General features: G+C 34.9%; 4 protein-coding genes across 12 annotated transcripts in view; 2 read left to right on the plus strand and 2 right to left on the minus strand.

Moving 5' to 3' along the window:
• The window catches only part of Pur-alpha (Purine-rich binding protein-alpha), a 51,891-nt gene that overhangs the window by 12,225 nt on the left and 16,892 nt on the right, over nt 1–22,774 (plus strand). For 3 of the 7 annotated variants that reach the window (XM_031978260.2, XM_031978259.2, XM_031978261.2), the window contains 6 exons: nt 708–826; nt 948–1,050; nt 1,399–1,517; nt 1,655–1,882; nt 2,195–2,374; nt 12,151–13,483. In XM_031978260.2, coding sequence (XP_031834120.1) covers nt 708–826; nt 948–1,050; nt 1,399–1,517; nt 1,655–1,882; nt 2,195–2,374; nt 12,151–12,465 — 1,064 coding nt within the window. In that variant the 3' untranslated portion in view covers nt 12,466–13,483. Of the gene's footprint in view, nt 1–707; nt 827–947; nt 1,051–1,398; nt 1,518–1,654; nt 1,883–2,194; nt 11,293–12,150; nt 13,484–22,774 lie in introns of those variants that run through there. The other 4 variants (XR_012998221.1, XM_076365907.1, XM_076365915.1 and 1 more) reach the window with 2 other exon arrangements.
• LOC116427663 (uncharacterized) lies at nt 13,513–15,302 on the minus strand. 2 transcript variants are annotated; one of them, XM_031978264.2, is made up of 3 exons: nt 14,927–15,302; nt 14,567–14,805; nt 13,513–14,495 (listed from the first exon to the last, which is right to left on the minus strand). In XM_031978264.2, exons 2-3 carry the CDS (start codon nt 14,783–14,785, stop codon nt 13,650–13,652), a joined length of 1,065 nt encoding a protein of 354 aa, XP_031834124.1. In that variant the 5' UTR covers nt 14,786–14,805; nt 14,927–15,302; the 3' UTR covers nt 13,513–13,649. The 2 variants fall into 2 exon arrangements, with proteins under 2 accessions (XP_031834124.1, XP_031834126.1); XM_031978266.2 differs by having other exon boundaries at nt 13,519–14,495; nt 14,942–15,273.
• LOC116427661 (uncharacterized) lies at nt 15,690–20,088 on the plus strand. The gene is made up of 3 exons (XM_076365941.1): nt 15,690–16,209; nt 16,273–16,524; nt 16,601–20,088. The coding sequence occupies exons 1-3, from the start codon at nt 15,817–15,819 to the stop codon at nt 17,735–17,737; spliced, it is 1,782 nt and encodes a 593-aa protein (XP_076222056.1). The 5' UTR covers nt 15,690–15,816; the 3' UTR covers nt 17,738–20,088.
• On the minus strand, nt 17,753–21,506 carry l(3)07882 (Nucleolar protein 14 homolog l(3)07882). 2 transcript variants are annotated; one of them, XM_031978257.2, is made up of 5 exons: nt 21,287–21,506; nt 19,361–21,112; nt 19,117–19,246; nt 18,876–19,040; nt 17,753–18,809 (listed from the first exon to the last, which is right to left on the minus strand). In XM_031978257.2, exons 2-5 carry the CDS (start codon nt 21,064–21,066, stop codon nt 18,054–18,056), a joined length of 2,757 nt encoding a protein of 918 aa, XP_031834117.2. In that variant the 5' UTR covers nt 21,067–21,112; nt 21,287–21,506; the 3' UTR covers nt 17,753–18,053. The 2 variants fall into 2 exon arrangements, with proteins under 2 accessions (XP_031834117.2, XP_031834116.2); XM_031978256.2 differs by having other exon boundaries at nt 17,757–18,809; nt 21,232–21,506.

Below are 22,774 nucleotides of genomic sequence, written 5' to 3' on the forward strand. Positions count from 1 at the left end.
CCGGACTCCTCTCCCTGTTCCTCCACCTCCAACCCCCAACCACGTCGGCTCTGCCGCCGATACGACCGCCATCAAACTGCCACGGCGATTGCTATGACCTGCGGAACGTATAGTACAATTACTATTATTATTTATTCTGAACGGGTTCCCTTTTCCTTTTTGTTACTTAAGTGGAGGATAGTAGATTAATGTTGCTATAATAATTGTCTAAAAATATGGACTAAGCAAAGAAATAATGGTAAAGTTAGATATTTTTTCTATATTCTTTTTTATTTTGAGTTTGTAATTCCAATAAACTAAATCTGGTTCCTTCGAAAGATTTTCATGTGGAGATTGATTTTTGGAAATTTAGTAGGTCATTGGAAGAATAGTTTGGATATGGAATACTGTGTAATGACGTGTTTTTATGTATCAGTTGATTAGTCAATTATTCATCAGATCGCCAGAAACTTTTGAGTTTTGACGATTAGGCACTAGGAGGGCCGTTTTATGAATGTATATGTTTAATTTTATCGTTTTATATTTATGCTAAATAGAAGTATCCACGGTTAATTAACTTGTATTTAATTGTGAAGAAAGTATTTAATTTATAATGTACAATGTCGTTTCTCGTGTACATTTGTAGAAGCATTTACTGTGATGTCTATGGACACCTTTAGTTCCAGTGTATACAAGGATCATGCTAATTCTGTTTATAACTGTTACAGGCCAGCAGAGTCAGCAGGGTGAACAAGAACTAGCGTCGAAAATGCTGCACATTCAAAGCAAAAGATTCTATATTGATGTAAAGCAGAACAGACGTGGGAGGTTTATCAAAGTAGCCGAGGTATTTTTGGAGTGTTTTTAAGGGTTCTCGAAGCGAGTACCATTTTGTTACTAGAGCATAAGTCACTAGCACTCGTTCTTGTCGAAGGGAGGAGGGACTAATTTTCGACGTTCCCTTTCAGATTGCTGTAGATGGAAGGAGAAGCCAAATTTACCTGGCGCTCAGTACAGCGTCCGAATTTCGGAACTATCTTTCGACGTTTAGTGACTTTTATGCATCCTTAGGTAAATAACAATCCTTAATCCCTACTTACACATAAGTTCAGCCTTTACGAATAAATGATTACCTTGATTAAGCTGTCCTAACTAGAAAGTGTTTACATTAGTTTCGTCCCCTTTCCTTTTTTAAATAATAGAAATCAAGGTAAAAAACAAAAGAATGTCTCATCTTCGCCCTAGGATGAAGAGTTTATCTCACAGGCTGAATTCCTAAACATTTATTATTTAAATAAGGAATAGAACTGATCAGATAATTTAGCGGACACTTTTTATAAATAGTTTTACTCTAAACACACAACAAGTTATTAGAGATTAAGATCTTCTATTCGAGATGTGAAACGTTGTAATGTTCAGGCCCACAGAACACGGAGAACGTACCGGATGACGGAAAATTGAAATCGGAAGTGATGACGAAGGACAACAGGCGGTATTACCTGGACCTTAAGGAAAATTCTCGTGGCCGTTTCTTGCGGGTAAGTTATATCATAATATTTTCTATCCAATGCAGAGGATTCTATGTATAAGATGTAAATTAATTAATGGACAGTATCTTTTAGGCTTACCTTTTAAGGGATGAATGATTAGTATAGAAATATTGTTTGCTGTGTAGGTGTCGCAGACGATCACACGGGGTGGACAAAGAACGCAGATTGCGATACCAGCGCAAGGTATGATCGAATTCCGTGACTCGTTGACGGATCTCCTAGAGGAGTATGGTACGGATGATGGTGGCTTCAAGATTGACTTGCCAGATGGACGATACATGCGCGTGGATAGCAAGAATTTCTATTTTGATATCGGCCAGAATAACCGTGGTATCTACATGAGAATTTCCGAGGTATATATACATGCCAGACTAAACATACACTCAGGTGTTGTAGCACGTGAGAAACACTTCAAGGGTGGATTCAGAACAATGTCCTATTTCTCGGTTTAAAGCATCTCTCTGCTGCATTGAATGTACTCTTATGTATAAAGCTAATCTGAATCCACTCGTGTTAAAATATAATATAAGATACTGTATAAAAATGACATTGACGTTTCCATAATTTTGAGTATAGTTAAATATCATTAAAAGTTTATTTTTGTTTTCCTAAATGAAGACATATCAGGAGCCATGATAAGATCAAGACTAATTTTTGTTTTCCAGGTGAAGACACACTTTAGAACAGCAATCACCGTGCCAGAAAAATCCTGGGCGAATTTTCGTGATATATTTGCAGATTACTGTGAAAGAATGAGGGAACGAGGTGTCGGTAACAACGTCGGTATGAACAGCGGTGGCGGTGGGAACGCTTTGCCCGAGGGGAGGGGCTCGGTGGTGGCACAGGTACCATCACCATCGACCTCACAACAGCCTAACCCCAATCCAAATTTAGACTCTCCCTTAATGAAGTGAAAAAGGCTTTAACTTAACTCGAACATTGGAATTATAACCGTAACTCGTTTTCAAGTCATTAAGCGAACTAAAGGAACTTGTCAGAGTCTATGCCATCGTCATCGCCATTATCATCGACATCGACATCGACATCATCGTCATCGTCATTCTCACCGTCAGCATCACCGTCACCGTCACTATCACCGTCACTCGTCGTCAACTAAAAACACCAAATCTCGCCTGGAATGGTTACATATAACTATACACATATATATAAATATTTGTATATACGTGTATATATATGTATCGCGGAGAGTCACTACCGTCAGCTGATTCGTTCAGGCATGTATAGGGAATCGTGATCACACACGGATTCGCTAAAAAAGGGGTGGCGCGACCTTGATCAGCGTATCTGTCAACTAATGATCTATATATCGCCACACGTCGGGAGGAGTAAAACGATGAAGGATAGTGGAAGGAGGAGGATAGGATGATGTACGTTCACGCGCCCGTGCGTGTGTGTGCGCGCTCGTACGTAGGCCGCGTGCGTGTTTGCGTGCGTATATGTCAGCCGTGTGTATGTGAGCGCGCGCGCGCGTACGCGAAAGAAACAAAGTCTGCCGCTCGTGCGATTACATGGAAAATAGAAAAATAACGCGACGACGGAGATTGAGGATACACAGAGCTCTATCGCGCGATGTCCTTAGGTGAATAACGAGTTGCCATCGATTAACGTTATGAGTACTACCGTTCATTTCCTGGCTATGTAAATGCATTTCCGCGGGCTACGCATCCGCAATCTCGGTTTCCTTTTACGTTTCACCGATCGTTTTTCAAACGCTTCGCGAGGGAAGGTGAATCCTTTGAAGTACGGTTCTCGACGCACGCGAGCCTATTCATGTACACGTCACGCACGATGTTTGTTCAACGAAGAAAAAAAAGTCAAAAACGACAAAAAAAGATCACACATACGGGAGAAGAAGAAAAAAAGTAAGACAAAAGAAAAGGCAAAAAGAAAAAAATGTGGAAATTCTTTAGTGGGAAATGGACTGTAGTGGATATCACGTTACAATTGAATTTGATCGTTCAGAATTTATGAATAAATGAATTGTTATATTAGCGATTATATCGCGGGGAGAATGGGGAGCGTGGTGTGGGTAGTCGCGTTTAGACGAAAAGGCCCGTTGATCGTGGAGAGCGTTAATGACGGAGACGCGCCAACTTAGCCCAGTAAAGAACGTGGAAACCCGTGATCCGCTTGAGAGGCCCCGGTAATTTCGACGTGTCGTCGGAGCCATCGGATTCGTCTCGGTTTCGGACGCGCGACACGGCGTTTAGCATAAAATCCATCTCGTCTCGCGTTCAAATTCTGTCAAGCGGTCGCGAGCCCGTGTTCTCCACCGGCTGTGGTTAAGTTGTCCGGCGCAGACGGAGGGAACGGTGTTCGCTCGCCGGCCACGTGAGAACGTCGACACACAATTTAGACCGCGACGCCGCACACACTCGTTTACAAAACTGAACGACGTCTCTATTAAAGTAATTATGAAATAATATATAACATAGGCGAAAGAAAGAAAAAAAAGAAATGCTAGGCGAATACGAATCCCTATAATATGTATATTATACAAAGTTAATTATGTTATGTTTTGTTTCATCGATTCGTACGGAGATGTGCGCATGCAGACGCGAATGCATGGTGTCCGGGATATTAGAGACACCATTTACAGAATGCAATACGCGAGTCATATAAATATTGTATAAATGCAAACTAAACGAACACACATACACACACACGCGTTAGACCAACATACACGTACACGTACAGATATATACAAAACACGCGAGAACAGATTGAATACACTAGAAATCAAAGGATTCAGTCTGACAATGTATACATACACACGTAAACACGTATAACACACAGGGCAAAACACGAGATATATTCCATCATGATTGATGAACGGTACAATAGACGGTGTGCACGCGTACGTAATTACGTTACGTTTGAGTGACGACCGAGTTCTAACACAATTGCATATTAGGTATGTATTATACGAATGCATATTAGGTATTTATATAGAATCTATATAACTGTATAATTGTAACGAAATGCCAATGTCCATGGACCCAAGCAACTGCGTCCAACCGGCAACGCGGGATCAATCGAATTGAAGGTGTTGCGGGTCCTGCAGTCGCTTAGGTCCCAAGCCCCCTGGACGCAGGAAGAATAAATATGTACGTGACAAAATGAAATGAGGAAATGAAAAGGAAGCAAATAATAATTCAAAACGAACGACCGAGTCGGAGGAGAATTAACCGCAGTCGTGTTGATTTCTCAATGGAAAAGGAAAATCTTAATACGCTTTGATTCTGCAACGCTGTGCTAATATCAACAATGATTAAAAAAATGAGAGGGAGAGAGAGAGATAAAAGAAAGAAAGAAAGAAAGAAAGAAAGAAAGAAAGATGATGGTGATATCTATCCGTTCTCATGCCGTTTCTCCTGCAAACGGGAAACGGGCGAATCGAACTAATTAATCGTGAGAGATAACATTTCGCACTGGTGCGGAATAGGAGAAAAAAAAAGAAAGAAATATTAATCGAGCAGTGGAGCGGCATAGATGCATTAAACGCATTAAAGTGCTATTTAATTAAAGAGGGTGAAGATGAAGAGAAAGAAAAAAAAATAATAAAAATGAATGAAATGATAGGGTCGCGTCCGGTTCGTGCGTTATCGGCGCGCTCCCTCAAACGTTTGAAGAGATGAGTAAAAATTTTATTTATTTTTTAGCAATGAACCTATTATCTATTTCGATAAGATATTTCTTTGATTGCATTTCCTTCTAAATCGACAATTTCGGCTGGTCTGAATTTACTTAGCACGTAGGTTTTGATGAATAGAAATGAAATATAAATCACAATAACAAATTTTGAATACGCACGGGTGGGTGAACTATCGAGACACGAAAGATCCCCGATCCTCTTCAATTTAAGAGTAGTTTGATCTTTATACATATATATACACATATTGTATGTGTATGTATATATGTATATATAACATATATCTATATATATATACATATATCCATATATCCATATAACTCTTTCTTCTTGTTGTTACTCTTACTTGTATTGTGATTATTCTGTTTTTTTCTTTTCTTTTTTTTTCAAATTCACTGAACTCGATCACGACGACAAGGGTGCCGAACGTAGAGAAACTTTAGAAAGACTCTGTATCCCCCTCCCCCCCCTACTCCAAATCGATTTATTTTGTACGCTCGCGATGTTTATTTTCTTTTCCTTTTTTTTACTTTTTTCCCTTATTTTTAACCGCTTATACCTCTAATTACGCGATTCATCAAACTTTGTTGAGTTCAAGGGGGTCGGTGAAGCCCGGATCTGTGCACAAGCATTATTGTCCGAACCGAGTGTTCTTGATGGAGACGGCTAAAAGAAATGGTCTAAAACAGATGGAGAAAGAGAGGGAGAGAGACAAAGAGAGAGAGAGAGAGAGAGAGAGAGAGGGAGAGAGAGAGAGAGAGAGAGAAGGAGAGAGTTGGCGAGTGAAAAGGAGAAAGCGATGGAAAAAGGAAATCGTTCACTGGCGCAGATGGTATGACATTGTGATCTATACAAATTACAAATTACAAAGCATCAACAAGTAGTAGATATGTAAGATATAAAATACCCACACATACACCTACGGTGACATAGGGTCACCGCTGTCTACCTATGTGCGCGACTGCGTGTATAACAACACACACAAAGAAACATACAGACAAATAGAAGAAAAATAAAGAAAACACAAAAAACACACGTTATTAAAAAGTGAGGAACGACTACAGCGTACCTAACTGAAAGAGAAAAAAAAGCGGAAAAAGAAAAAAAACAAAGAAACACAGAGAGACAGATATAAGGAACAAAAAAGAAAACAAAGAAAAATCGTCTGACACGTAAGAGTAAGCAAAGTAATATAAAGAGAAAAAAAAGAAAGAAAGAAAGAGGTGGAAAAAACTGATGAAAGAAAGATGATTGAAAAACACGACGCTCCTGCCACGCAGCGAGTCTTTAGACAGCTTTAAGATAATAATTATAAATGATAAAATAATAATTATTATTAAATAATTAACGATAAACTTTCTATATGTTGAATCGTGTCTAGTGAGAGAGAAAAAAAAATAAGTACTATTGAAGTAAAACGCAAAAAAAAACGAACATGAACAATTTACTATCGCCACAACACACGGATTAAACACAGTTTATATCGAACCGATTAGTTGTCTGAACCGAATGTTCTTTTCTTTTCTTTTTTTTTTCTTCAATATAGCGGAGGAAAAAGGTGGTTGTTAGAGAAAATAGCTTGGTGTTTCGTTTGCTGTTTTACAAACGTTGTAACGGTTTGGCGATCGGCGAGCCTTCTTCTTTTTTTCTTTTCCTTTCCTTTTCTTTTTTCGTTTCTAGCTGACAACGCGTCGAGGAGCAAAAAAGGAGAAAGGTGTAGCCGAGGGTCCACGCCTACGTTTATATTTGGTGGGGCTTTGACCACTACTGTTATCATTATCACTGCTATTATCACGCAGGTGGTTGCACGCCGGCGTCGTGTCACGCGGGCCGCGTTCTCGTATAGAACCAATAAACGTGTCCTGTTATTAATTATAACAATAATCGGTCCCCATCCGCGGGAGGCGAGAGCGAAAGTGAGTGAGGAAGAACGAAAACGAGTGTGAGAGAAAAATGAGAGACAGAGAGAGAGAGAGAGAGAGAGAGAGAGAGAGAGAGAGAGAGAGAAAGAGAGAGAAAGTATACGTGTGCGCGTGTATGTGCCCTTTCATTGAACTCTACACTTCATGCTAGTTCATAGCACTCATCTATGGCAGAACGTTCAGACATAAAACTTAACCCTGTCGCGTGTCAGACTTTTAAACTAGCGATTAATGTTCACATTAACTGCGGCCCGCGGCGAGAGATTAAACAGATTGGGCACCGGCGTGCAAGCCCTGCGCTCGCTGCGATTATTCTTATTATCATTATTATTATTACGATTATATTGTCATTATACTTATCATTACGATTATTCTCCTTATTATTACTATTAATTACTATTAGTACCATTAATTACCAAGAACACCGAGCACAGGTGTGTGTCCTGATCGATGATCGTCACTAGGGACCGGCCTCGAGCGGGCTGATTTTCGTTTTACTTTTTCTTCTCTTCTGTTTTCTCGCTTTTCCCTCGATATTTCCATGTTTCTCGTGACGATAGACTATTCCCTGGTTCTACCTGACGCGAGAAAGTTCCTCTGCTGCTTTTAACAATAGAACTGCCGAGCGTTTGATATGATTTTATGTAACCTTTACAGAAATTGTGACAAGTTTTGTTTTGGTTTTTCCGTATATTCATTACAGCATTCAAGTGATTCAGTTTTTAAATCGTAATAGATTTTTTTCGGTTTCTTCTTCGTATATTCATTGTATTATTCAAGTGAAACTATTTAGTTTTCAGGTCATTTCAGATATTTAATACTTCTAAAATATGAATAATCGTGGAACAAGAAGTTTTCATGGTGGTTCTAGTGTTAAATGTGTTTTCCATTTCCAACCCCTGACCACCGTGTTCTTTTCTCCCTGATTCAATCGGCCCACTCAGGTCTGGCGTACAGTCGGTGCGTAAAAGCGTATATAAACATATATACATGTGCACACACGCGTATACAAAACGTGTGTATATATATGTGTGTATGCGAGCAAAGTAAACGCTGTGCGAGGGAAACAAAAAAAGAATAAGAGGGGGAAAAATTTTCGATTGGGGAAAGATATGAATACCAGAAAAATGGGCCAACCGTTGATTTCGATCGACGAACGTCGATTGGCTTCGCGGTTATCGGGAATCACTTGTCACACCTCCTTCAACCCTTTCACCCTGCCCAGTTTCTTTTTTCCAAAGCGACAAGAAACAAGCGAAAAGAAAGAAAGAAAGAAAAAAGGGGACGAAAAAAAATCACCTTCAAGCGTGGCGTTTTCTTTCCTTCCTCTTAGCGTGCTCTCGTGTGTGTGCATGCGTGCGTGTGTAGAAATAATAATCGGCGGGACGAGACACGAACGTGGACACGGGAACCGATTCACGGGAATGATGCACCGTCGAAGACATTTCGGATCGTCTCTCTCTCTCTCTCTCTCTTTCTCTCTCTCTCTCTCTCTCCCCCCTCTCTTTCTCTCTCTCTCTCTCTGTCCCTCCCCTTTTTCCTTTCTTTTCTATTGAAATTGCTTCTTAGTACACACCGCGGCATTTATGGTTATACGAATGCAGAGTGTAGGCTAAAATTTATGTAGTGAACGAAGCGGAAGAATTTTGGAATTGTGCAAACGTCGCTTTAACCCTTCACACTTAATATTCCTGGAAATGTATCCCTACAAATTGAATTAATGTCCAATTACTGAACATTCGCTTTAACGAAAAGATATTTTGGAAAATAGTATTTGCTATTATCGTTCTGTCATCATTAGTTCTGAAGCTTTTCTGAAGTTGCTGGCCAACACGGACGGAAAAGTTGAAGTGCAAGGGGTTAGCAAACGTAGAATACGTCTAGACGACATGTCGTTTTTGATTTCATTCAAAGGAGATCACTGATTATGTGTAATATCACTGCCTGAACTGTCATAGCTTTGGTCCGCAGAGAATTTCGGATTTTCGCATTGAATTGTGAAAGAAGCATTTCTTATCGAACACGGTTGAATAAGTTCGCGTGTGCGGCGATCGTGCCTTTCATCAGTCATGTTTCCCATTCTTTTCTATTCTTGTTTTGTTTTTATTTTTTTCTAGTAGAGTTCGGTTAATGAACTTTTGTAAATAGTTCTAAGGAGTAACGATAAGCACGATATTATCAATACTTGGCACTCTGCATTCGGGACAATTAGGGGGATGCGATAAATCGACTTCCAAGTTGTTTCTTTCGAATTATCGTTCCAGTTGCCGAACAGTATAACCAATACGGCTCGAGCTTTCAGTCGAACTTTTCGAATTTGATCGTGAAACGAATCATCTATAAATCGTCTCCATCGTTCGATGCGATTCTCCGTTTGCTCCGCGATGCATTGTTTCCGGCGTCGGTGAAAACGTTACAGAAACGCGTTGACGGACGTTGAACTGTTCGCGGCTCTTATTTATTCCGAGGATCGACGACAGCATAATATTATTGTTAGAAACTAATCGAATCAAGTTTCCGAGATGTTTCAATGGACAATTATTTCTTCGTATCAACGTTTTCTCGCTATAGTTTGTAATATTTTAATATATCGACAGCTAAGGGAAACAGAGAGGTGAAAGAGGGAGCAATATCGGAGAGGGGCGAAAGATCGGAAAGATTGATCAACAGTGTAGATCATATTCAGCGACGACCTTTCGCCCGCAACGCGAAAGCAGAAAATGACGAACAAGAAGGAGAGTGTTGCTCGAACAGCGATTCGAAAGAAAAGCAAACGAGACGAAACCATTCGTGTCACGTATACACGGATCAATTCTCGAGAATGGAAGAAACAATATCGTAGGGAGTGTGTGTGTGTGTGAGAGCGAAAGAGAGAGAGTGAGAGAGAGAACAGAAATGACGATAAGAGGAACCGACACTCATTTTAAGCATGACAGCTGTCCGTCTATTCGACTTTGTGTGTTCGACGAAGAAAAGATAACAAAATCGAAGACAAAGAAAACGAGCAAAAAGCCAACACAAACAGCAAGAAGAAGAGTAGAAACAATACTACTACGGCTCACGCGGTTTGAAAACAAAAAAAAAACATTAAACGAACAAAACAGAAACAAAAATATAACGATTCATCGCCTCGATGTTAAATGTAACACGTTTTACAAGGTAACAGAGCATTTCATTTTATAACATTTCTACTGTCTATACTTTCACCCGGACATTCTCACGAGTAGAGGGAAGAAGTAGGCGGTCCATGTGCTCCAACAACCCCCCAGAACGCCTCCCCTTTCTTTCTGCCGGTAGTCGAGCATGCCACGCGGCGCACGTTTCAGCCGCAAGCGCTTCCATCGAGGACAAACGTTTCTTAGACACCGACGATTCGAATCTCGCGCCACGACGAACTTAGGGTATATCGTTGGAACGAAATCAATCCCGCCCAAGGCCATCGGGCTGCTGTCTCTCCCCCACCACTTCGCTCCGCGCCGCTTGGCTCCGCCTTTTCTCTGACTCTCGCTTACTGCGCATGCTCTCGTTGATAGGGAGAAAGAGAGAGAGAAAGAGAGAGAGAGAGAGAGAGAGAAAGAAAGAGAGACACACACGCATCCTCCGTCTTCTAGGAAGCCCGACATCGTGCGGCACGATCCACAGTCAGGAATGAAAAAAACTGGTCGAACGTTCGATTTTGGTCCAACTTGTGTAATTTTCTTCGAGTTTCGTATCGTTAACAACTTGCGAAGTGTGTACAAAGTATATAAGGAAGAAGAAAAAGTAAATAAATATTCATGGTTGAAAACATTAATTTCCAAGCACGAAAGACAGGGGGGTGGGGATCGGACGCTCTTGCACGTAATTGAAATAACGGGTCCCGAACACGAGCCGTAGTTCCCTTTTTTTTTCGTTTCCCGCGACGATGTCAAGCGGCTTTTTAGACGTTCGCTTTTAATATTCTAAAGAACGGGACTGTCGTTTGGTGGACTTAACGATATTCGTTCGCACGAAAAGTCCGCGCATGTTTTAGACGAAGATATTTTATACCTTCGAGGTGTACCGTGAAAAAGTATGTGCACATTACTTTGCATAAATCATGTAGGAACTAAATGTTGGACTTTAACGATTTTGATCGCTTCTGTTAAAAAGAAAAGGAGAATAATGATAGTGAGAACTCGAGATCGAACTTGGTGAAGATTCTGATTAAATCAAAAGAGTAGTATTACTCGAACTTTCACGATGAATGCCCAGTATTTGATCACATCGCGCAGGGTGGTTCATGCAGGTCGAAATTATGAAAAAATGAAAAATCAAACTTTTTACTTTCTTTCCTCGACTTTAGTTCGACACGTTGAACGCCGCACGGTTTCATAGAGAAAAATACACGAAATGAAAAAATATAATATTAAATCATTTGATTGAATTGCATTATTATTGTTGCGCGTTCATCTGGCTGAATGTTATCGCATTAGGCAGTATTATTTATAATATAGAAATGTTTTCAAATAATTATCGTTTAATACTAGATTTACGGAACGAGTCAATTTGACTCATATTGAATTTTATAAGCATTATTTGGTAAATCTTTCGGTCGATTTTTATTAACGCAGTTATGCAAATATGTATCCTAATTGTCTACTCTTAAATATCTAATTTCTAAGATCTAAATGAACGGATAACAATTTTTCTAAGAACAATAGAACAAACTGTACAGTAAATGTCAGTAAATCTAGTGTTAATTCAATGAGCTATAGTAATTCGATTTTGTTGGGGGTCACCGATGACCCCTATGACATTCAACGTGTTAATTAAAAAAAAAAAAAGAAACAACTGATAACCAATGTATGCATCATCCTGCACGAGTAGAGTTCCCGGAAGGAATAACGTTTAAAGTTGTTTGTTGTGTTTTATACATTACCGCCATGAAGGTTAATGTTTAACTGTAATCCTGTATTCTTCCCGGTGCTCTTTTCCAATTCTTTAAGTTATATATTGACTTAAATCACCGACAGAAGATCCTACACAGTACTCTTGGCTTCAACAGGTAACGCAGAAGCCGCTTGGTGGCATAAAGAACAAAACGGAAAAGCGGCAGGCCGACCAGCGGCAGCGCGAATCATTGAAAAGACGCAAATCCTTGCCGCGCCAGTCCGAATCACCCACCATTAGCCCTGAAAAATCCTTGTCCACTCCTGCTTCCCAGGTCCCGATGTCCAACGATGTACCGATGACATCTGGTCCTGCCATACCAACGTCGGTCGCCAGCAAAATCACAGTGACTGGAGACAATATTACTAACGGTTCGCCACCGTCGCAGGAGATTCAAACGGTGCCGCGTTTAGAAACGGTTCAAGTTTAAAAAATCGCGCGCAAGCTCGTCTTCTGACACGCCATCTGCACGCGCATCTGATTGCAACGAACACTCGAGAAGAGTTCGTCGTTCGAATAGTTCGTTTATGTTCCGCAGTTTGAATAGCGAATGTTTCGTGTGTAGTTTAGTTTCCACGTTGTCACGAACAAATTTGAGTCGCGTACAAGTGTAGTTAATTATTGATTAATCCAAGTGTTTATGTTCTGAACACGACGCAGGTCCGAGTCACCGCGGTGAATGGTGCGCGTGCGCAATGATGAATATTCCGATATTTCAATTGTAGTTTATTGATAAAGAAATTCGCATTTTACTTCTGCTTTATTGTAAGTACAACGCTTCCTTGTAGAAAGTTATATTCGGACTTGTATCGAAGAGAAATCTGATATTAAAAATTCATCTAGCATCGATTTGAAAATTTCCGCGGTGTCCCGGGTGATTCGAATTTCAAACGCCATCTTGATAGCACCAATAATCATTTGATTCGAATGTTTTTCAATGTAAACTGTTTGGATATAATTTTAGTAAATGAGATGCGTAATATGTATTAAATAACTTACACAACTAAAGTTTCGAATATCGAGCAACTTGAAGTATTTTTGAAAATTAAGCGAAGTTAAATCGAAGAATTTTAAAATTAGGATGTAACTAAGTAAATTTTACTGAAGAGAAGACGGAAAAATGGAATGATTAGACACGAGTTTCTGTTCCTTATTTTCTCGTTTGTTGTAGCAAAGATGGATAGGTATTGTTAGATTAATGTTGCTTGTTTTTGTATGAAACATATAGATAAGTTTTGTGATAAACATATCTGGTTAATGGTTGGATACGACCCATGTTTCGCGTAGCATTGAGTTAGAAACAGTTAGGTAGGAAAACATGGTATAAGAACACCTACTGTACGCGATTAATAACTTAATTTACTTATTACATTCTGTTCAGAAATATTAAATTTATATTATGCAACCAAATAGTAATTTAATAAAGATACTTTCTTTTGATACAAAAACTTTCAAACTTTTATTTCAGTTTGTCAGGTTTTATTATTTTATGTTTTAAATAATTACAATTTTCACTCTTTAAAATGAATCTTACATGGTAAACCAAAAGTAGACATTAATTTTAATATTCAACATTATTACAATTTTATTTCTAAATTTATGTATATACGTTTATTAAATGATGTCAGAATTCGAAAGTAGCTCTCCAAATAATTTCAGCCATTGAGGGAAATGTAATAACAGAGTTATTGCTGTATCCTTATCTTCAGAATGTATGTCCCTTAATGTTCTTAATGTAGCATGTTTAGATTCATCTGTATGATATATTGGTTCTATTCGTAACAAAATCACTATAGATTGGAACTTTCTTGGATATAAATCTAAAATATCTTTACTTAGATTTTCACAAGACTCCTTCACGCTATGTAAAATTAACTGTATAAAGCTTACGACTATGGGACAATGATCTAAATGTACAAATAATTCTTTTAAAAACGCACATACTAGAAGAAAAATATATGGAGATACACTAATGAATTCAATCAATTGATCCAACAAATTTACACTCTCAATTTCATCACACTTTTCATCTTTATTTAAATTAGTACAAGATGACATAAAATGATATAGCAATGGTTGTTCTATTAATTTGCATCTTTGTGACTTATATATATTCTCTACTGTTGAGAGTTCAAGATTCAAATTGGATTTCTTTTGCACAGCATAACATAATAGTCGTTCACTTTCATCACAGGATTGTTCTGCATTACAAGATAATTCTGCAAGTTTCAGAAGCAGTCTTTCCACATGATACTTATAATATGAATCTACGGATGTTAAGCTGATTAAGGCACTAGACAATGGTAATACATTTTCTGTTGAATCACAAGTATCTAAAAAATCATTTGTTAAATATTTGTCCAACAGAGTTCTAAGAAAAGTAGACGTTTGGTTTCCATCTATAAAAACATTAAAGTTGTTAAAGGCCTCAGTAATCCTACAACAATCTCGCAGTACATCCTAAAACAAATTTATATTGTAATATAATATAAAGACATTGTGTGTAAATTTCTGGTTATAAAAGTACGTACAATTACATTAAATCTTACGGTGTAACGTTGATAAGCTTCCCTTGATACTTTGTAACATAACAAATTTGTGAAAGATAAACATAATGCGTTAAATATATTACTAGATGTTGGTATAAATTTGTCTTCATTGACTAATTTTTGATAGTCCTCTGATTTTTCAAGATCTTTTGTGGCAGTTTCACAACTATTTAATATTGATTTCAAAATTTCGACATCCATATCTTTTTGTTGTTTTTAATCTATTAGTAACGAAATAGAAAATAAAATAAATTCATAATGTAATTAATCATATCGAAATGTAACAGTAGTTAATAACACTGAAACAATTTTAGAATTGAAATAATTTTTGTGTATACTTACTGAGGTTATACTTACACTTGATACAAATATTTTGTTATATTTTCTCTTATTTACGAGTAAAAATTAATTTCATTACTTTATAGTTCAAAAATTATTATAAAACTTATATAATTATTACAAACTTTAATCAATTTTTAATACATATAGCTGTTAAGATTGTCATCCGGTAGCGTGTTGGTAGCATTTCTCGTTTAAAAAAATTTTTTTTTGTGTATGATTGTCATGCCTTGGATATAAAATATTTATTTATATTACGTTACATATTTACATTATGCATTTGTATTATAGAATGTCTTTTTCATATTTGGAAAGTACATGATAATATATAAGAATATAGAAACAAATAGACAGTATATGTTCCTTTTAGACTTCAATTTAATAAATTAAATATTAATTCAGAAATAAATGAATACATATTTCTTATTATTCCATTACATTTGTAATACTTCAATTCTATGACCTACATAAGTATATAGGTAACTTACATCATCAAATATTTTATATAACATACACTATTTAACATGTTCTATTGCATATAATTTAATTTATGTGTTATTGAAAATATTATTTAAATAATAAAATAATGGAACGAACAACAAATAAAAACTACATGTATAATTTGGAACTGCAATCACTACATTATTGGTACAAACGTGCTATACCCCAAAATCCATTAATTAAATATAACAATGTAATGAAGATTATGCAAAATACAATTTACAGTGATGATATTATAGATGTCAATAATCAAGATTTTAAAAAGTAAGGACTTTAAGAGTTAGTTACTTATAAACTAACAATTTCTTTATTTAATGTATATTTTTATTTAAAGGTCACACATTAATTTTCATAACAGAGTAATTTTAAGAACTATCTTTGAACATTGGAAAATGTATGTTATACATAAATTACATTCAAGAAGAGCTGTATACAAAGCAAATTATTTTTATCATAAGAAATTGCAAAGGAAAGTTCTGAATGCATTATGCAAGAATGTATTATTAAAGTGGAAACACATTTTTTCATCAACAAACAACTGCACCAATAAATTAGTAGTTTTTATCAATGATAAGAAAGCTGAAGTACATTGTAATAGAGTATTATTAAAAAGATATTTCACATATTGGTATAAATTGATGACAACTGAATTTAAAGCATCTTCATTATTACAAAAGGCTATTGCATTTTATGATTTACATTGTTTAAAGAAGTGCATGAAATATTGGATAGTTTATATAAAATATCAAAAGCAAAAGAAACTTATGCAAGACAAAATAGATGAGGTAGCACTAACATTAACAATTATTACTTGTATTTTTTAATTAATAAAGTAATTTATACCTTAGGCACGTAATTTTTACACAAAAAAGATTTTGCAAAGATGCATAGAAGCTTGGTTACGCAACTCTGAATTTACTTTTCAAAAACCAAAAATAGAAAATGCAGTTTTACACTATGAAAACAAATTATTGAAAAAATATTTCTCTGTTTGGAAAACATACTATAATTCAAAAATACAGAAATTAATTATAAATGCACGCGTTCAAGAGTATTATAAAAAGAAATTAATGAAACAGTATTTTGAACAGTTTATTATGGTATTGTATTTATGAAATTAATTTATGCAGAATATTTATATTATATTTTACTAAGTTGTATTTATGTTTATAATAGCACATAAAGGAGTCTGTTATTAGCAAAATAGCTCAACAAAAAGCCGAAATGTTTTACAATATGAAATGTATGCAAAAAGGATTTTTTGCATGGCAAAAATGGTACTATGAAAAACTGCAAAGAACAGAAAGAATGAATGCAATCAAAAGTATATTTGAAAATCAGAGAAAACGCTCAACATTTGATAACTGGTGCTTATATATACACGATAAAAAATGCAGAAGAAGAAAGACGTTTTCATCACACAATTTCTATAAAAAAAAATTGTTGTCTAGGGCTCTAAAAAGTCTTTATAATTATACTATTTATAGAAAAGAAAAGCAACTGAAATTATCTTATTTGAATGAAAAAAGTATGATGATTACTTATTATTTGCAGAATATTTATATAAAAAAATGGATAAGATCGCTTTATATTGCAATACAAGAAAAACGAAAATTACATGAAGCCATTGAATTTTGGCAAACAAATTTATTTCGTAAATACTTTTTTTACTGGAAAAAGTTTTCTGAAAAACATAAAACAAAAAACATTTATAAAAACGAATTAAATAAACTTGCTTCTGACTTTTTATTAAAAAAATATATTGTACATTGGCGTGACAAATTACAAAATACCCTTGAAATGAAGAAGAAAGAAATGTTTATAAAATCTATAATAAATCAAAGAATTTTAAGAAAATATTTGTCTTTTTGGAAACAGTACATTCTTCAAAAAGCTGCAAAGAGAAACAATATTGAAGCAGCCAAAGAAATGTACAAAAAATTTCTGTTACGAGATGGATTGAAAAAGGTTGTAAAATATACTCTTCATAATATTGAGCAGAAACACTGCTTGCAACTAGAAAATGCAGCAATTAGGTCTTTTAAAAATTTTGAAGTTTTAAAAGAGTATTTCGATAAGTGGCAATCTATAATTTATTTAAAAAACAAATCAAAATCATTGCACAAAGTTATAAGCAACACAGATTTCCAGTTGCCGTATTCTGATACTTCATGTAACATACATTGTGGCATTAAAAACATAGGTTTAGTTTTGCCAGAATACATGAAGGAAGAAGATACAATTTCTATCATTCCTGATTGTGTCATGTTTCCTCTAGAAAATCGTTCTTTCAATTTCTTTCAGTCACATTAAAACAAACGCAAGGATACGTAGTGCCTGATCTTAAGTAAATTTATATAAAATGCTTTATTATAATTACATCATTTATGTACACATTATTGTCTTAAATGATATCAGTCTGATACAACTGTTGTAGTGTTTTAAAAGTAGATGAAAAAGGTCAAGATATTTTTATGTATAATATTTAATTTCAAAAACATTTTAAGTATGCAGATTACAATACTCATGAATCTAATATCGCTAATATAGCGATGATGACGATTTCCATTATATCTGACGTTCCAATTTGTGTAAGATCAGTAATTGTCAGCATCGAATTTTGTTAATTTTATTTTTTTCTTTTCAGCTTTTTTAGTTCACCTTGTTGCGTAGCGGCTTCGCCAAAAATTTCCTTCACTTTACGTTTACGTTCTTCATCACTCTTAATTTGTTGCTTGATTTGTAATTTCGCTATGAAAGCTTTATCCCTTCGTATTTCACGAACAGCACCCTTCATTTCTTTCTTATATTTATGCAATAATTTTTCTCTCTCTGCTTTCTCCTTAGACATAGACTTATGCTTTTTACCATCATACACAGCTTCAATTTGAGGTTCATACAGCCTGAGTGGTTTTGGTTTTTTCTTTGGAACCACTAAATATTCTAATTTCTTATTCCTCAATCCCTTCAATTCTTTTCGGAATTGTTTAATGTGCTTTTTCACATTTAATGGATACTTATCGAACACATTTGCTTTAAGCAATTTAAAAATTGGTTCAAAAATTGAATATACAGCTTCTAATTCCTCTAAATGATTCTTGAATTCTCGCAATAGATTAACAGCTGTTAATAGAGTTCTTATTTTAAATTCATCATCCAGGTCTCCATCTATCAAGTCTTCTACTTTCATGAGTGCATTACTGGGTTCAATATCTAGATTAGTTTGATCATCATCAAGCACCAACAAATTACTTAATTCTCCGTTTGTTTTAAAGGGTGGTATCATTTTCTTTCCTTGAATTAAGTGCTTTGGTGTGGCTAAATAAATTATTCCTCGCAAGTAATTTATTACCGCCGGTGAGAAACGTTTGCTTAACACAGTGTACTGTAAATATAATTTATGTATACTCATCAAAATATAGTACTAAACTAAAATTAAAATGATTTATACCTCTAAAATAAGTGTACATATAAATACTCCTCTTGCTATGTCTACTTTATTTCTCACACGACACCTAAGTAAAATTTGGGACATAAATATCAAGCAAGGTGTAACAACACAGTGTCTAAAATCAGATGTTGGAAATATCAAAGAAACTAATTTAAAAAAAATAAGCTGCAACAAAAATACATATATTAAATCCAATATGGTTTAATGAAAATCATTTCTTATAATTGTATGTTGAACATACAGTGTCCAGGAATGGATATTTCTTCTTATTTTTCTCATACGTTTCATGCTTCTCTTTAATTATTTCTTGTATAGCAGTTTTAGCATTTTCTGAATTCATATGTGCTAAATCATATATAAAAGGACACAACCTAAACAAAAGTATGTATAATGAAACATAAGTTACAGAAATAGTTGATTATTCTTATCATTAGTGTTGTTGTTATTATTATTACTATTCTTATTATTTATAAATTACATGTTACCTGTCAAAAATATTAAAGAAGTTAATTATGCTTTTAGCATCATCTTCTACAGCATAATCATTTATATGCTGTAATAAATATAAAAACAAATTTGATAATTTTTCTTTATTTTTGCCATCTAATGTCCAGTGATTACACTTTATGATACGATCAATAATAACTGATTGGTATTCAGCATTATGATTTTCTAACAAACTTTGCAATTCTTCGTAACTATCTGGTGCTTTATAGGTGTAAGGCAATTCTTGTCTTGCTTTCTCCATAATTTCTTTTCTTTTTAACAAATCATCTCTAATTTCTTGTTTTCTGTTTTTATCCTCTGTATCTGGAATGCTTGCATCAGTTTTTGATTTTAATATTGACTTCTTTTTTGTAACATCCAAGTTTTCTTTTTCTTTTGAAACACTTTCATTATTTTTTGCAAATCTAACATTCTTCTTTTTGCATTGTACAGTTTCATCTTCACTAGAAGATTCTGAAGCTTTTAAGTCTGATAAATCATCCTCTTCAGAACTTTCAACATTTGAGAATTCTGCGTCAGAATTTTTGTTAGATTCATTGTCAACATTATTGTCTCCTTTTTTCTTTCTTTTAATAACACCATTTGTTTCAACAGTATTTAACTGTATATTCTCGTTCTGATCATCATTAGGTTCTTTGGTAATATCAGAAAGCGCATTATCAGAGTCACCATCGTCATCTTCATTGTCCGAGTCCTCTTCTGTATTTTTAATTGAAATATCCTTTTCATCATCTTGATCTTCGTCATTTATAGTTTCCATTACAAAACCGTCATCAAGATCATCTGCAGATTTATGCCTAATTTCATTGTTTGCATCATTTACAAATCCTTTCATTCTTGCTAATCGATCTGCTTCAAGGGCTTCCAATTTTTCTTTCTCCTCTTTTACAATTTCTTCTTTAGATTTTAATTTATCAGTTGGCATACCTCGAGCTTCAAATTTCAATTCACGGACAGCAATGTCATAATCATCAGCTTTAGATTTGTTAGCAACTTCTACCGATTTATTAGTTGCAGTTATAATTGGAAGGAGATCTCTCCATTCTGAATCAAGTTTTTCTGTTAAATCTATTGTTTGTTCACGTATTTTTTGTTTCTCAGCTTTACGCCTCTTTGATTCAGCTATAAGCTCCTCAATGAGATCTTTTCTAGACTTTGGAGTTTCTGATTTTGATAGAACACCTCCACCAAAGTGAGCCTCCCCAACAAATTTATCATCTAAATTTCCTGTCCTGTTCTCATCATCACTAAACTCATCGTCACTTTTTGGATTTTCAAACTTCTCAATTTCTTCTAGAGTTTGACCTTTATGTGTCAATACTTCTTCGTCATTTAAACTATAAATATTTTTCTTCTTATGAGCTTTCATTCGTTCGGCAGCAAATCTAGCAAGAGCTCTATCTTCTACACTCATAGCAACATTCTTTTCACCTATACGTTTATCTAAGAATATATTATCTTTGTTTTTGAATTTATATTCTTGAAGAAGCGTTCCTTTGCGTTTCTTAATTGCTTTTGCACGAGATATGCCTGGCAATCCTTTGTCTGTTTTGTTTTTTCTTCCCAAAACATTTTGTTTATCTCTATTTATGTGCACCTCAAAAGGATTTAATTTTTTTTTATTTTGCTGACCTTGTTTCTTTTGAGAAAGCTCTGATAAAAATTTCTTTTTTGCTTTAGCCATTATTCATTACCTTTATGTCCACATGAAGCATGTATAAATGTTTTTTCTGAAATAAATAACTTCATTTCTAGATTACTTGATTAATTAACATATTAGCTACAGAATATACAGAGATCACGTATCACTGATCATTTACATAGAATATTACAAAATTATTTTCTTTACCTATAATACTATTAATTTAAATATAATTATAAAATAAGTTTCTAAAATTTATAACCTCTTTTCAAAAGCATGTATTAAATTCCATTTTAAACATTAATTTCTAAACGTATAATATAACATTCTTATGTCCTTAAAGATTCTAATGAACCAATATGAGTAAAAATATTGAAATTAATATTTCATTTATATAAACATTTATTAAGCATGTATCAAACGTTTCCTGCTGTCCACGTGTATTTGACTTTACTACCACCACCACCACCACGACTGTCAACAATTTAGTGGCGCAACCTAGCGTAGACAATCCAGTCTAGAAGTTTGAGCGTTCTCGCAACAGGTGGCGCCACCAATCATGGAGAAGGAAAAACGAAGATACATATATAGGGGTGGGAAGAACAAAGATACTGTTGTGATACTAAAGCTATCGTAATGGGGTTTCTCCAGGGGGGTTTGAGGTTTTGCAGCGAGTGGACGTATGCCCTTTTCCTCAATCCGAATAGCTGTGAGTGCGAGTTCTAAATGGGAAGCGACAAACTATACGTATCTTAACCCCTTGACCTATCGTGTGTCAGACTCTTAACGAAAATTTGAAACTGAATTTGACAAATCTAAGTGTCATTTATTGTTTTTAAATGTAAATTAAATATTAACCTTCTATTATTAATCGTTACCATTTGAAGTAAGTGTCGACATAGAATAAGCATCAGAATTTTTTCTTTCCCTAATAAATTATTAATAATAAAGTAGTATCCATCATAGTTATGAAATAAGTCACAGGGCAAGGGGTTAACGCCACTCTAGAATTTTGGAAAAAACGATTTGTTTTGCTTAAATGATGCTTTATTATGTGAAGAATGTAACTATAATTGAAAATCTTTGATTTTTTCTTCTAAGACCAACCGTTATATAAAAATCTTTCCGGCCATGCAGCCCTCCGAAATAAAGGTGTTGTTGTTTACCAGCACCTATAGCCGTCATTTTGGATCCAAAATGTTTAAAAAAATTCACAAACCTTCCTGAAAATATATGCAATAAAACTTTTTTGTTCTTGATTCTATACCTTGTATGGCTTTAATTTGAAAAATTTCCGAAGATCATCTTATTCTCCGACCTCTAGAGTGGCGTTACCTCTTATAAGTCTGTGACTTATGACTACAAGTTTAATTTTTTCGCCACTGATGTCGCCACTTATCCTATAAACTATATTTACTAGCTGATGTTTAAAAAGAAGTACATACCAACAGAATGTAGAGCAATTGCTCAAATAAATTATTGGCACGTTGACTGCCACGAGAATTTCGAGCGTGTTGTTATAGTAGGATTTTATAATAGAGGAAAATAGTATTAAACATAATTATCAATTTTTGGTATTACAGTATTAATATTACACTATTGTCTAGCTTCTCGTGTTACTAAATATTTTGATTCAATATCAACTTTCTTATTGTAATTGAATTATATTTCTCAATGTAATTAATAAATTAAATTCAACCCTCTATGGGCCAAATTTTGTTTGGTGATTATAACGAAATTTATGCAGTAT

Source organism: Nomia melanderi, chromosome 1, assembly GCF_051020985.1.
Source record: "Nomia melanderi isolate GNS246 chromosome 1, iyNomMela1, whole genome shotgun sequence".
In the NCBI taxonomy this organism is placed as follows: Eukaryota; Metazoa; Arthropoda; class Insecta; order Hymenoptera; family Halictidae; genus Nomia; species Nomia melanderi.